At 52.3% G+C, this 15,333-nt stretch overlaps 1 protein-coding gene across 2 annotated transcripts in view; it reads left to right on the top strand.

The window, feature by feature from the left end:
• Nucleotides 1-14,912, top strand: part of SPEN (spen family transcriptional repressor) — a 63,886-nt gene extending 48,974 nt beyond the window's left edge. The window contains exons 10-15 of one of the 2 annotated variants that reach the window (XM_080921886.1): nucleotides 946-1,046; nucleotides 3,712-11,713; nucleotides 12,432-12,926; nucleotides 13,052-13,246; nucleotides 13,404-13,562; nucleotides 13,873-14,912. In XM_080921886.1, the coding sequence (XP_080778012.1) occupies nucleotides 946-1,046; nucleotides 3,712-11,713; nucleotides 12,432-12,926; nucleotides 13,052-13,246; nucleotides 13,404-13,562; nucleotides 13,873-14,004 (9,084 nt within the window). In that variant the 3' untranslated portion in view covers nucleotides 14,005-14,912. Of the gene's footprint in view, nucleotides 1-945; nucleotides 1,047-3,711; nucleotides 11,714-12,431; nucleotides 12,927-13,048; nucleotides 13,247-13,403; nucleotides 13,563-13,872 lie in introns of both variants that reach the window. The other variant, XM_080921885.1, reaches the window with a different exon arrangement.
• Nucleotides 14,913-15,333: the final 421 nt, after the last annotated feature.

Genomic DNA, 15,333 nt, shown 5'->3' with positions numbered 1-15,333 from the left:
GGAGGTGGCATCCTGGACAGGGGTTTATAAAACATGGTTTTATTTTCCCTCAGGGTTTAGGAGCAATATTAGGATTTTCATTCTTACTGTTTGTAGACAGAGGCCTTTTGCGCCCTTAGCCCTTAGAGCCTCCCCTATCCATTATATAAAATAATAGCCCTTTTGAAGCATTTCTCCTTTCCTGGGTGTCTGGTGTTCTTAGCTGTATTCTTGCTGCAGGACACTCCTTTCCCTATTACAGAGAGTGTCTGTATGCCTGTGGCTCATTTATGAGTCAGTCAGCTTCCAGAAAGGACGCTACCTGTGGCTGTGTGTATATGCGTGTGTGCAGCACTTAGCACAGCCCAGGATGCCATGAGCCTAGGCACAAGCCTCACTTCAGGGCCTGAGAGCAAAAGGGCCAGAGACACTCCCTGTTCCACTGCCAGGTGTCCCCAAACACCAAGCCCACGGCCACAAAACACTCGAGTGATTCACAGAGACATGCAGGCTGTGGGTCACTGCATCTGTTTTGTCAGCTGCCACAGGTGGCCTCTCTCATGATGACTGGGCTGGCATCTATGAGCAGAGCAGGAAACCACTGGCTGTCATGTCATTGCTGGATGGGAGTCCTGTTTGTCCCCCTAGATCTCTGGGCCATCCAGCTTCAGGTTCCTGTCACCCAGGCAGAGTTAGGGATGGGCTCCCTCTTGTGTATGGGCCTCACATTTGACCAGTTACTGGTTGGCCCTGTGGTGTACACCTTTAGTCCCAACGCTAGGAGGCAGAACCTAGGAGGAACTGAGTTCAAAGTCAGCCTGGTTTACAAAGTGAGTTCCAGGTAGCCAGGGCTAAACAGAGAAACACAGTCTAACTTTCCAAAGTTGAAATCTGAATTTTCCAAAATACTTTAGTGTTTGTTCTAAATATGCTTATCCTATAGCAATTATATGATTTTTTTTTAAGGTGGACTTTGCAAATCGGGAAAGCCAACTGGCATTTTATCATTGCATGGAGAAGTCGGGTCAGGACATGAGAGACTTCTATGAAATGTTAACAGAAAGAAGGTAGGTGGCTTGGAGGTGCATCTCAGAAGCACCCCAGCTTTAGATGTGTGCAGCAGACCTGCCTGTAGTCAGGTTCTAATTTCTGTCTGTAGCCTGACATTTGTTCTTCTCTTTTTCATTTCTGCCCTTCCTTCCCCACATACATTCTAAGTGTGTCATGAAAAGCAAAGGTTTAGTTTTACAAATCTGGTTTTTAAGTAGTTGAAGTAGGTTGGGTTGGTTACCTTGTTTGTCTTTGGTCTCAGTCCCCACTGAGTGCCCTTGTTTGTATCAGAAGATTTGTGAAGTATGACTCTTATAAATAAAGCAGTCAGATCATTATAAACCTGTGATTTTGGCAGTGCAAAAGGTAAGTAATTCTTTTCCAGTCACAGTGATGTCACCTTTGATTTTTCTTTTTTTTATTTTTTTTAAAGATTTATTTATTTTATGTATGTAAGTACCCTATCACTGTCTTCAGACACACCAGAAGAGGGCACTGGATCCCAGATGGTTGTAATCAGGACCTCTGGAAGAGCAGTCTCTTAACCACTGAACCACCTCTCCAGCCCATGTTTGATTTTTCTTCTTCTGTTGTTTAGTTACTCTTGATTATACCAATGCAAACTTTTGCAGCGGTTGGTCTGTGGTCTCCTGGAGTGTCAGCACTTGTTCCCCACCCCCACCAAGCACATCAAAGGCTTTAGACAGTTAAGATCAAGAACCTCCGGAATCCTGGAGGCCTGCTAGAACCCAGCACGAGTCTCCCATCCACTGCCACAGTTCCCAGTTTGCTGTGTTGGGGTACACAGCAGTATCTCTTGGAGGCATTTTCTAACTGGATATCCAGCTAAGTCACTGAACTCCTGAGCTTTTTAAGTGAAAACTGACCCCTACTGCCAAACTTAAAAGCTAGCGCTTTGGTATTACTCATGAATCGATCAGAATCCAAACTGCAAAACACTGAAAATGTACAGTTCTTCAAGCTAGAGAGAGTAAGCTTGTGTGTGCACAGAATGTTCTCAGCTACAGGTCCCAGAGTAGTGGTTTGAAGTCAGTGGAGGTGGGAGAGGTGTTCTTTGTTTTTTTGAGAGGGCTGCTACTATAAAGCTACGCCTTAGACCCAGGTTTGTTTTATAGCCAAGGATGACCTTGAAGTCAGTCTCTGAGTCCCTGCCACTGCACCTGACTTAGTGTGCTGGGGTCTACCCAGTGCCTTCCACTTGCTAGGCTGTAAACTCTTGTTCTTAGTGAACCGGACAAGCAGCTGTAGGTAGGGTCTCTGGGTGCTCAGAGCCAGTCTTAATTTGTTAGCTGGCAATTTGAGGAAAAGTTTTAAGTAAACAGAAAAGTTGAAGCTAATTTTGTCTTTAATTCTCTTTTTAAGATTTGTTTTATTTTTACATGAATGCCCGGTACCCACCTAAGTCAGAATAGAGCTGGATCCCCTGGAGTTGGAATTATAGATGGTTATGAGCTGTCTTGTGGGTACTAGGAATTGAACCCAGGTTCTCTGCAAGAACAAATGCTCTTAACTGCTGAGTTGTCTCTCTAACCTTGAAGCATATATTATAGAGAGAGGGGTGGGGGAGAGAAAATACTGTTTTCACATATAATCACTTGGGAGGCAAAGGCAGGTAGATCTCTGTGAGTACGAGGCCAGCCTGGTCTACAAAGTGAGTTCTAGGACAGCCAGGGCTACACAGAGAAACCCTGTCTTCAAAAAACTAAATCACCACCATATTTTATTATTGTTTTATGGGGGGGTAGGATCTCACTATGTAACCTTGGCTGACCTAGAGTGACACCCACCCAGAGATCTGCCTTCAAGTTCCTTATTTTTATTTTATGCAGAGTGTTTTGCCTGAAGTGTTTGTCTATGCACCAGGGATCTCTGGTGCACAAGGAAATCAGAAGGAGGCATCTGGTCCCCTGGAACTAGAGTTATAGACAGTTGTGAGACACCCTATGGTCTCTGGGAACTAACATGAGTCCTTTACTGTTCTTAACTTCTAAGCCACCCCTCCAGCCTTGATTTAAACATTTGAAAAATTCTTCTCAAAAAACTTGATATAGTAACATATATTACACTGGGCAGTGTGGTAAGGTAGGTGGATCACATCTGTTTACTGGGTGAATGAGAGAATGTATATATGTGCACAGTATAGCACAGTGAGGTACAGGTAGATAGCGGTCTCTTTAAATATGTCTCATTTATTTGTGATTACTGAGGTTTTTTGTATAACTGTGTCAGTGCTGGGCTTGTGGCTTCTGTTCCCTTTAATCCCAGCACTCCAGAGGCAGACGCAGGAAGGAGATCTCTGTGACTTGGAAGCCAGCCTGGCCTACAGAGTGAGTTGCAGGCCAGAGCTTAATAAAAACCTGGCATTTTACATGTGAATTTTATTTAGGCCACTAGCTTTTAAATTCCCACTGCTTCCTTTGGCTTAGGAGCTACTGCTAAACACCTGTGGTTGGCCAAGTGACTAAGTAAACACTGAGGATTCCAGAGGTCCTGGTGTGAGAGTTTCACCGTGCACTGCAGGCTGGCCTGTAACTTGTACAGTTGAGCCAGGTCTCACGTGCTGTCCTCCTGCCGCTGTCTCTGAGTGCTGGGATTGTGGAGATGGGACTGCAAGCGATAAGAAGACAGAGGAGCTAACGTAATCTTTCTGATGTTTGGCAGAGAGGAACGAAGAGGATCCTATGACTACAGTCAAGATCGGACATACTATGAAAATGTCCGGACTCCGGGTACCTACCCTGAGGACTCCAGGAGGGACTACCCAGCTCGAGGGAGAGAGTTTTACTCAGAGTGGGAGACGTACCAAGGAGAGTATTATGAGTCTCGGTACTATGATGACCCTCGAGAATACAGAGAATATAGGAGTGATCCTTATGAACAAGATATTCGGGAATACAGCTATAGGCAGAGAGAACGCGAGCGAGAACGGGAGAGATTTGAATCTGACCGGGACCATGAGAGGAGGCCCATTGAACGAAGTCAGAGTCCCGTGCATTTGCGTCGTCCACAGAGTCCTGGGGTGTCCCCTGCACATTCGGAGAGATTGCCAAGTGACTCTGAGAGGAGGCTGTGCCGCCGGTCTTCGGAGCGAAGTGGAAGCTGCAGCTCCGTGTCTCCCCCGCGGTACGAGAAACTGGAGAAGGCGCGGGTAGAACGCTACACAAAAAATGAAAAGACAGATAAAGAACGGACTTTTGATCCTGAGAGGGTAGAGAGGGAGAGACGAATAATCCGCAAAGAAAAAGTAGAGAAGCCTGACAGGCAGAAACGAAAGGGAAAAGCTCACTCCCCCAGTTCTCAGTCTTCTGAGACAGAGCAGGAAAATGACCGGGACCAGAGCCCTGAGAAACCACGGGGTTCTACCAAACTGAGCAGAGAGAGGGCTGACAAGGAAGGACCAGCCAAGAACCGCCTGGAGCTCATGCCTTGTGTGGTTCTGACCCGAGTAAAGGAAAAGGAGGGTAAGGTTATCGACCACCCACCCCCAGAGAAGCTCAAAGCCAGGCTCGGTCACGACCCTGCGAAGTCCTCAGCTCTGGACCAGAAACCCCAGGCCTCTCAGGTGGAGCCTGCCAAGTCAGACACCTCCAAGGTGGACTCGGCCAGAGGGAAAGCGCCAAGGGAAAAGGCCCCTTCGAGCCACGCGGAGGGCGTGGATAAGGAGGGCAGGCCTAAGCTCAGGAAGCACCTCAGGCCGGAGCAGATGCCCGAGCTGAGTGCTCTGGACTTGGAGAAGCTGGAAGCAAGGAAAAGGCGCTTTGCAGATTCCAGCTTGAAAGTAGAAAAGCAAAAGCCAGAGATCAAGAAAACCAGCCCTGAGACAGAGGAAACTCGAATACTTTTAAAGAAGCAGCAGCCTGACACGTCGAGAGATGGTGTTTTGCTGAGGGAAGGAGAGTCTGAAAAAAAGCCTGTGAGAAAAGAGATCCTTAAAAGGGAGTCAAAAAAAACGAAGCTGGAAAGACTTACTTCAGCTCTCAGCCCCAAAGACTGCCAGGAGCCTGCTGCTGTCTCTGCAGGGTCTGGCTCTCGGCCCAGCTCAGACGTACACACAGGGCCGGGAGAACCAATACACGGATCTGTGGAGACTCAAGAAGCCCAGCCCAAAAAAGCCATCCCCTCAAAGCCTCCGCTCAAACAGCTGCAGCTCCTGGATAATCAAGGGCCTGAGAAAGAGGAAGTGAGGAAAAACTACCGCAGGCTTCGTGAGGAGCCGACGGAGCACAAAGCAGGCCAGGAGAAGCCACATGGAGTAGCTGCTGAAGAAAAACTTGGCATTGACATCGATCACACACAGAGCTACCGAAAACAGATGGAGCAGAGTCGCCGAAAGCAGCTGGAAATGGAGATAGCGAAGTCTGAGAAGTTTGGCAGTCCTAAAAAAGATGTAGATGAATATGAAAGGCGCAGCCTTGTCCACGAGGTGGGCAAACCCCCTCAGGATGTCACTGATGACTCCCCGCCCAGCAAAAAGCGAAGGACAGATCACGTGGATTTCGATATCTGTACCAAAAGAGAGCGAAATTACCGAAGTTCGCGGCAAATCAGTGAGGACTCGGAAAGAACCAGCTGTTCCCCCAGTGTCCGCCACGGCTCCTTCCATGAAGATGATGATCCCATAGGCTCCCCTAGGCTAATGTCAGTAAAAGGGTCCCCTAAAGTGGATGAAAAGGGTCTCCCCTATTCTAATGTAACAGTGAGAGAAGATCCGTTAAAATGCAATCCTTATGATTCTGGCAAGAGAGACCAGGCAGCAGACATGGCCAAAATAAAGCTGTCTGTCTTGAATTCTGAGGGTGAATCAAATCGTTGGGACCCTCAGATGAAACAGGACCCCAGCCGGTTTGATGTCAGCTTCCCAAACAGCATAATTAGGAGAGACAGTCTGCGGAAGAGGTCCGTGCGCCATCTGGAACCTGGTGAGGTGCCCTCTGACTCTGACGAGGATGCCGAGCACAGATCTCAGTCACCCAGAGCCCCTGCCTTCTATGACAGCCCTCGGCTGTCTTTTTTATTGAGGGACAGAGACCACAAACTTCGTGAGCGAGATGAAAGACTCTCTAGTTCTTTAGAAAGAAATAAATTTTATTCTTTTGCACTGGATAAGACAATCACACCAGACACTAAAGCTTTGCTTGAACGAGCCAAATCCCTCTCGTCATCCCGTGAAGAAAACTGGTCTTTCCTTGACTGGGACTCCCGGTTTGCTAATTTTCGAAACAACAAAGATAAAGAAAAGGTTGACTCGGCCCCAAGACCTATTCCGTCCTGGTACATGAAAAAGAAGAAAATCAGGACGGACTCAGAGGGGAAGCTGGATGATAAAAAAGATGAGCACAGGGAAGAGGAGCAAGAGAGGCAGGAGTTGTTTGCTTCTCGGTTCTTACATAGCTCCATCTTCGAACAAGATTCCAAGCGGCTGCAGCACCTTGAGAGAAAAAGTGAAGAGGCTGACTTCCCTCCCGGGAGGCTGTACGGCAGGCAGGCTTCTGAGGGTGGGAACAGCACAAGTGACTCGGTCCAGGAGCCGGTGGTTTTGTTCCACAGCAGATTCATGGAGCTCACACGGATGCAGCAGAAGGAGAAGGAGAAGGACCAGAAGCCCAAAGAGGCTGAGAAACAGGAGGATCCAGAGACTCATCCCAAGACTCCAGAACCCGCTACCGAGACTAAAGAGCCGGAGCCCAAAGCCCCTGTTTCAGTTGGGCTTCCTGCTGTCACCGCCGTGACACCAGAACCAGCATCAACACCAGAGAAGGCTGAGGAAACAGCAGAGGCTCCTTCGCTAGCAGGAGAGAAGCCCGTGGAGCCCACTCCAGTCTTGGAAGAAACAAAGCTTGTGTCTGAGCCGGCTTCTGTATCCGTGGAACAGCCCAAGCAGGCGGACTCAGCCCCTGGAGAGGGCAGCCACGGTAGCGCTGCTGTGGCACCCTCGGCTCCTCAGGAAAGCGCATCTACAGACGCTGTCCCTACTGTGGATGCCGAGCCTCTGACTCCGGGACCCACAGTTTCCCAGGTAGAAGGCAATGTAGACCCAAAACCCAGCAGTCCCCAGTCACTTTTAAAACTGTCTCCGAAGTCTGAGGAAGCTGAAGAGCCTAAAGTGGAGAAGCCAGATACAACTCCGAGCATTGAACCTGACACCACTGACAAAGCTGGAGTCGTGCCTGAAGTTCAGCTCCCAGCTGCTGAAAATGTAGAAGCCAATCCTCCAGCCACAGCAAAGGACAGGAAGACTAACAAAAGCAAGCGCTCCAAGGCATTGGTCCAGACAGCTGCCACAAGCGTCGTGGAGAAGCCTGTCACCAGGAAGAGCGAGAGGATAGACAGGGAAAAGATGAAACGGTCCAACTCTCCTCGTGGAGAAGCACAGAAGCTGTTAGAACTAAAGATGGAGGCAGAGAAGATCACAAGGAATGCATCTAAAAACTCTGGGGGAGACACGGAGCACCCTGAGCCTAGTTTGCCTCTCAGCAGAACCAGGCGCCGGAACGTAAGGAGTGTTTACGCCACGATGGGTGACCACGAAAGCCGTTCTCCAGCCAAAGAGCCTACTGAGCAACCCAGAGTGACCAGGAAGAGACTGGAGAGGGAGCTGCAGGGGGCCGTGGTGCCTCCCATCGCCCCTCGGAGGGGAAGGCCTCCTAAGACACGCCGGCGTGTGGAAGAGGACGGTGAGCATGAGAGGAAAGAACCAGCAGAAACACCCAGGCCCGCTGAGGGGTGGAGGTCTCCGAGGTCTCAAAAATTGGCAGCTGGTGGACCCCAAGGGAAAAGGGGGAGAAACGAGCAAAAGGTTGAGGCTGCTGCTGAAGCCAGTGCCCAGGTGAGCATGAGGGAAGGTAACTCTAAGTCCAGGGGCGATAAAGAAGCAAGTGAGCCAAAACGTGACAGGAAAGACCCCAGCACAGACAAGGATGGACCCAACATCTTCCCAGTTGAGGTAGTGGAGAAAAAACCTGAGAAAATCTACAAATCAAAGAGAGGCCGTGCTCGTAGCACCAGGTCAGGGATGGACAGGGCTGCACATCTGAAGAGCCTGGAAATGGCCACCAGGGCAGCAGGGCAGGCGGTAAACAAGGAAGCCGGGCCTGTGGCAGCCTCTCCTGAGAAAAACGAGAGCCCCCAGAAGGGAAATGGCTCCTCGCCTCAGCTGGCAAACAACCCAGCTGATCCTGATAAGGAAGCAGAGAAGGACAGTGTGTCTGCCTCCATGGAGTCCCCAGAAGCCACACAGCTGGCCAAGCAGATGGAGCTTGAGCAGGCTGTGGAAAACATTGCAAAGCTCGCTGAGCCCGCCGCCGGTGCCGTTAACAAGGGCGCGGCCACGGGAGCAGCTGAAGAGCCAGCCACTGAGGACGGCCACAAGCCTGCACACCAGGCAAGTGAAACTGAGTTGGCTGCGGCCATCGGCTCCATCATGAGTGACAGCTCTGGAGAGCCAGAAAAGTGCTCCACGTCTCCCTCTGTTCCCCCAGGATCTCAGACACATCTCCAGGAAGGAATGGAGCCAGGGCCCCATGAGGCCATGCCAGGAATCTTGGAGACAGAGGTAACAACAGAGACTTCTGCCCCACAAGTCAGTGCCTCAGACCCACCAGCAGGTTCTGTAGACACCAAGGAAGCCAGAGGAAACAGCAGTGACTCTGTAAAGGAAGCCAAGGAGGCTAAAGTGGAAAGCACGCCTCCCCGGAAAGACAAAGGGCGCCAAAAGACCCGATCACGCCGGAAAAGGAATGCCAACAAGAAAGTGGTCGCTGTCACAGAGACCCGTGCCTCTGAGGCTGAGCAGACTCGAACTGAGAGCCCTGCTGATGATGAGGCGGCGGCAGCACCCCCAGAAGTTCCCCAGGAAGAGAAGCAGAGCGAGAAGCCTCTCTCCCCTCCAGGGGAGCGCACTTCTGACCCAAGCAAGACCCCACCTGCTGAGAGTCTGTCCCAGGAAAACAGTGTTGAAGAAAAGACTCCATGCAAGACCCCTCCTGCACCCCCTGACCTGCCCCCCCTTTCACAGCCAGCACTGGTGGATGATGAACCCCAAGCCAGGTTCAAGGTGCATTCAATAATCGAAAGTGATCCGGTGACCCCACCCAGTGACTCAAGCATACCTCCACCCACAATTCCTTTAGTGACCATAGCAAAGCTCCCACCTCCTGTTATTCCTGGGGGAGTCCCACATCAGAGTCCCCCTCCTAAGGTGACAGAGTGGATCACAAGACAGGAAGAGCCTCGGGCTCAGTCCACCCCATCTCCAGCTCTTCCCCCAGACACAAAAGCTTCTGATGTGGACACCAGCTCCAGTACACTGAGGAAGATCCTTATGGACCCCAAATACGTATCTGCCACAGGCATCACTTCCACAAGTGTCACCACAGCCATTGCAGAGCCTGTGAGTGTCCCTTGTCTGCAGGAGGTACCAGCTCCTCCATGTGAACCTAAGTACCCTCCCTCAGAAGAAAAGCCAGCAGCCACAGTATCAACTGCGGACACACAAGCCTCAGAGGCTCCAGTAGCGGCCGATAAAGAGAAGGTGACTCCAGTCATTGCCCCTAAAATCACATCTGTTATCAGCCGGATGCCCGTTAGCATTGACCTGGAGAACTCACAGAAGATAACGTTGGCAAAGCCGGCTCCTCAGACCCTGACAGGCCTAGTGAGTGCCCTCACTGGTCTGGTGAATGTCTCTCTGGTCCCAGTGAATGCCTTAAAGGGTCCTGTGAAGGGCTCAGTAGCCACCCTGAAAGGTTTGGTGAGCACCCCTGCTGGGCCTGTGAATCTCTTAAAGGGGCCCGTGAATGTCCTCACCGGACCTGTCAATGTCCTGACCACTCCAGTGAGTGCCACAGTGGGCACAGTGAACGCTGCCCCTGGCGCCGTGACTGCTGCCTGCGGCGTGACTGCCACAACAGGTACAGCAGCCGTGACGGGTGCCGTGACCGCCCCAGCGGCAAGGGGCAAGCAGCGGTCAAGCAGCAGTGAGAACAGCCGCTTCCACCCCGGCTCCATGTCAGTCATCGATGACCGGCCAGCAGACACAGGCTCTGGTGCAGGGCTGCGTGTGAATACTTCAGAAGGGGTTGTGCTTCTGAGCTACTCGGGTCAGAAGACAGAAGGCCCACAGCGGATCAGTGCTAAGATCAGCCAGATCCCCCCCGCTAGTGCAATGGACATTGAGTTTCAGCAATCAGTGTCAAAGTCCCAGGTGAAAGCAGACGCTGTCACCCCAACCCAGTCTGCACCCAAAGGCCCTCAGACCCCTTCAGCCTTTGCAAACATGGCCGCACATTCTACCCTGGTCCTCACTGCCCAGACATACAATGCCTCTCCTGTGATCTCCTCTGTGAAGACCGACCGTCCATCCTTGGAGAAGCCTGAGCCCATTCACCTCTCTGTGTCCACACCTGTCACCCAAGGTGGCACAGTGAAGGTGCTCACCCAGGGCATCAACACACCCCCAGTGCTGGTTCACAACCAGCTTGTCCTCACCCCAAGCATAGTCACCACTAACAAGAAACTTGCTGACCCCGTCACTCTGAAAATAGAGACCAAGGTCCTTCAGCCAGCTAACCTGGGTCCCACCCTCACTCCCCACCACCCCCCTGCCCTGCCCAGCAAACTGTCTGCAGAAGTGAACCATGTTCCTTCTGGACCCAGCAATCCGGCAGAGCGGACTATCACCCACTCGGCAACCACTAAGCCAGATACTCACTCTCCTCGGCCCACTGGGCCTGCACCGGGCCCGTTCCCAAGGGCGTGCCATCCCAGCAGCACGACATCCACGGCGCTTTCCACCAATGCCACAGTCATGCTGGCTGCAGGCATTCCGGTGCCACAGTTCATCTCCAGTATACACCCAGAGCAGTCTGTCATCATGCCCCCCCACAGCATCACTCAGACTGTGTCTCTGGGACACCTGTCACAAGGTGAGGTGAGAATGAACACGCCCACCTTGCCCAGCATCACCTACAGCATCCGGCCAGAGACACTGCACTCTCCTCGGGCCCCTCTGCAGCCCCAGCAGATAGAGGCAAGGGCCCCGCAGCGTGTGGGCACACCCCAGCCAGCCACAACCGGTGTGCCTGCCCTGGCCACACAGCACCCTCCTGAGGAAGAAGTTCACTATCACCTCCCCGTGGCCCGAGCTGCAGCCCCTGTGCAGTCGGAAGTGCTGGTCATGCAGTCTGAGTACCGGTTGCACCCATACACTGTGCCCCGGGACGTGCGGATCATGGTGCATCCACACGTGACTGCTGTCAGTGAACAGCCCAGGGCCGCAGAGGGGGTGGTGAAGGTGCCACCAGCCAATAAGGCCCCCCAGCAACTGGTGAAAGAAGCAGTTAAGACTTCAGATGCCAAAGCAGTCCCGGCTCCAGCCCCTGTCCCTGTCCCTGTCCCTACCCCTGCCTCTGCCCCCGTCCCGCCCCCTCATGGTGAAGCCCGAATTCTCACAGTTACCCCCAGCAGCCAGCTTCAGGGGCTGCCTCTGACGCCACCTGTAGTGGTGACCCATGGGGTGCAGATTGTGCACTCCAGCGGCGAGCTGTTCCAAGAGTACAGGTATGGTGACATCCGCACCTACCATGCCCCCGCTCAGCTCACACACACTCAGTTTCCTGTCGCCTCTTCCATCAGCCTACCCTCCAGGACCAAGACTTCTGCCCAGGTGAGGAAGCCAGGTTTCTTCCCTCCCCTTTAAGCACACACTGGTTTTAAAAGACAGGCAGATCTCAATAATAATAATAATAATAATAATAAATTTGGGGGGCTGGAGAGATGGTTCAGCGGCCAAGAGCACCGACTGCTCTTCCAGAGGTCCTGAGTTCAATTCCCAGCAACCACATGGTGGCTCACAACCATCTGTGATGGGATCCGATGCCCTTTTCTGGTGTGTGTGAAGACAGCTACAGTGTACTCGCACATAAAACAGATCTTAGACAGGCGGACTATCAGGGTGCTTCAGTGGGTGAGGGCATATGCTTAAGTATGGATCCAGTGACCGTAGTAAAGGTGAAAGAGAGCTCGCCCAGTTGCCCTCTGACCTCCACACGCACAGTGTCACACCTGTGTCTTCCGCCATGTACTCATGTATACAAACTAATAAAAATGTCCAAAACAACCTTCAAGGATCACAAGCAAGGTACGAATAAGCTAGGCAGGAGGTCTAAAGGGGTTTTGTGAACTCCTGGAAAGTGGGGAGATGCTTTGTGCAAGGGCTCCTTCATGCAGGGTGAGAAGTAAGTTTGGTGGCTTCTTTCCCTGAGGTGAGCCCCACTGCCCAGAGACACAGATGCCTCTCGTCGGGCCCATTGAGCTCTTGTTTGGGAGCAGGGGCTTTTGTACAGCCAATTCTGACTGACCCTTTGTCTTCTTCCCAACTCCAGGGCCCCCCTGAAGGTGAGCCCTTGCAATCTACGCAGCCTGCACAGCCTGCCCCGTCTACGCAGTCCACGCAGCCTGTGCCACCTACCCCACCCTGCCAGCCCTCCCAACTCAGCCAGCCTGCCCAGCCACTGAGTGGCAAGATTCCTCAGGTCTCCCAAGAAGCCAAGGGGACGCAGACAGGAGGTGTAGAGCAGACTCGCCTCCCAGCTATCCCCACAAACAGGCCTTCTGAGCCACAGGTTCAGAGGGCGCCGGTGGAAACAACCCAGCCAGCCCACCCGTCCCCTGTGTCACTCTCCATGAAGCCAGACCTCCCTACCCCTCTTTCCTCTCAAGCTGCCCCAAAGCAGCCATTGTTTGTCACTGCAAACTCAGGCACAAGCACCCCTCCTGGAGTGGCTCTGCCTCATACTGAAGCCCAGCCAGCCCCCAAACAAGACTCTTCTCCACACATAACACCACAGAGGCCTGTGGATATGGTCCAGCTTCTGAAGGTAAGATGGTGGAGCCTGCCCTTGACGAGCTGACTTTGTTCTAAGTGTCGGTGTGGCCCAGCAGGCTGCTGCGGCCATGCCGGACATGTCGTGACCCTGTCTCTGTTGTTTATCCTGCTAAGCAGAAGTACCCCATCGTGTGGCAGGGCCTGCTGGCCCTCAAGAACGACACGGCTGCTGTGCAGCTCCACTTCGTCTCTGGCAACAATGTTCTGGCTCATCGGTCCCTGCCGCTCTCTGAAGGAGGTCCCCCACTGAGGATCGCCCAAAGGATGCGACTAGAGGCCTCCCAGCTGGAAGGGGTTGCCAGGAGGATGACAGTAAGACTCTCGGGCAGGGTAAATGCCTGAGCCGTTCTCAGGGAGGGAGGAACAAGAAGACAGCAGTGGGCAGTGAGAGACAGACTACACGGACACACACAAGCAGGTGGGCACACATGCTGTTTAGTCACATCCTGACCATTCACTTCTGCTCCAGGTGGAAACAGACTACTGCCTGTTGCTGGCTCTGCCCTGTGGCCGTGACCAGGAGGATGTCGTGAGCCAGACCGAGTCTCTCAAGGCTGCCTTCATCACTTACCTGCAGGCCAAGCAAGCAGCAGGAATTATCAATGTTCCCAACCCTGGCTCCAATCAGGTTGGTCCATTGTCTCATCCTTACCCACAGGTAGTACCAGTTTAGGGCAGGACAGGAGGGCTGGTCTGCCAGATGGCATGGATATTTTTAATACTAACCAGGCTACCCCAGGAGTTCTAGAGATGAGCATGCAAGTAACACGGGTACTAGCCAACAGTTGCCCATCCCAGATAAGGGAGCTAGGGGACAGCTGAGAGACAGTGTAGACCATCCCCTGATGCCCTGCACAGGCCTGTTAAGGCCTACCAGGTACAAGCACGGTAGGAGGGTCGTAGAAGACAGTGGTTCCCACTCTCTCTCTTTCCTCCAGCCTGCCTATGTGCTGCAGATCTTCCCACCCTGTGAGTTCTCCGAGAGTCACCTCTCCCGGCTGGCCCCTGACCTCCTCGCCAGCATCTCCAACATCTCTCCCCACCTCATGATTGTCATTGCCTCAGTGTGAGGCTCTAACAGTCACCACCTCAGGGCATTTTCCTGAGGCTCTGCTGCAAAAAGATGAACACAGGACAGAACCGTGGACAACCCAGCCAGGCAGAGGGGAGGCTGCTGAGGGGCAGACTGCCAGGTGCCCCCAGCTGCCCTCGCCCTCCTGCCCGCCCAGCTCTATGGACAGACCTCCTCTGGGGGTGGTGCTGCTTGTATGTTTACATGAAATCCTCGCCCAGGACAGACCACCAACCCATGGACTCGCAGAAACCTTAGGGGCTGGGTTTCTCCTCACTTGGAGAAAAGGAACCGGGCCGTGGGATTCTTCTGTTTTTGTTAAACAGAATAGAACAGCCTTTGCACTAAATTAGTGACTCACACAGTGAACACAGGCTGTGACGCTCTGGAAGTGTGTACGTGAGCACGCCATGGACTCTCATGCAGGACTTGGGACTTGTGCTGAAACCTTGGGGTCAAGGAACATTTCAGTGGGTTTTTGCCCCATCTCTTCCCTCACCCTGCCCATCGGACATGTCATCCTTCTTAATTCTCCTGCCGCCGCCACCTTCAGCTCATCGGATGCACAGTTTACAGTTGAGTAAAAGTGAACAGAAGGATTTTCTTTCTTGGTCGGATGTGCAGAACTTGGGATGTGTATATATAAATATAATATATATATATATATATATATAAATATATATAATACTGACTTAAATCAAATTTCCCTGACATACATTTTTTTTAATCTGTGCCAAAAATGTGTTTTCAAAGAAAATCTTATTTTCCTACTCAGACTTTGTACCGCCACTCCTTTGTATAAGCGCGCTCCGTTACTGCACGGGTCCTGCTCCTGCAACATGGAAGTGTCACGTGGCACCTGTACAAAAGACCTGGCCACTCCACCCCTCTTCCTGCGACTGACCCCCCGACTTCCTAACACTTATTAATTTATGAAACTTTTCCTCAGCGCAGTTTTGTTCTGTGTGTCCATTGGATTACAAACTTTATTAAAAAATACAAAACACCTCGTGTGAAGGTAGTTGTCACTCAGTGGGAGCCTCGGGGTTCTTGATTTGGACAGCAGATCCCACCCCTCTGTGAACAAGGAACCTTTCTGCTGCCTAATCTCCCCCAGAGCCTCCCCCCTCGTGCTCAGCCTAGACCACTGGGAAGGCACCTCAGACTGAGACCCTTTCTCCACCCCCTTGCAAGCTCCTGCTCTGGGCTCATGCTGGTTCCTTCTCCCCTCCCCAGGGCTTTGTTCCCTGTGGTGGCAAGGAGCCCACTATTCCTCGGGGCTGTACCTGCCTCAAGAAGAAGCACTGGGGGACACAGTGGGGACTAC

Source organism: Micromys minutus (genome assembly GCF_963924665.1).
Source record: "Micromys minutus genome assembly, chromosome: 9".
Taxonomy (NCBI): domain Eukaryota; kingdom Metazoa; phylum Chordata; class Mammalia; order Rodentia; family Muridae; genus Micromys; species Micromys minutus.
The sequence above is the reverse complement of the archived record's forward strand: the minus strand, read 5'-3'. Positions and strand labels throughout refer to the sequence as shown.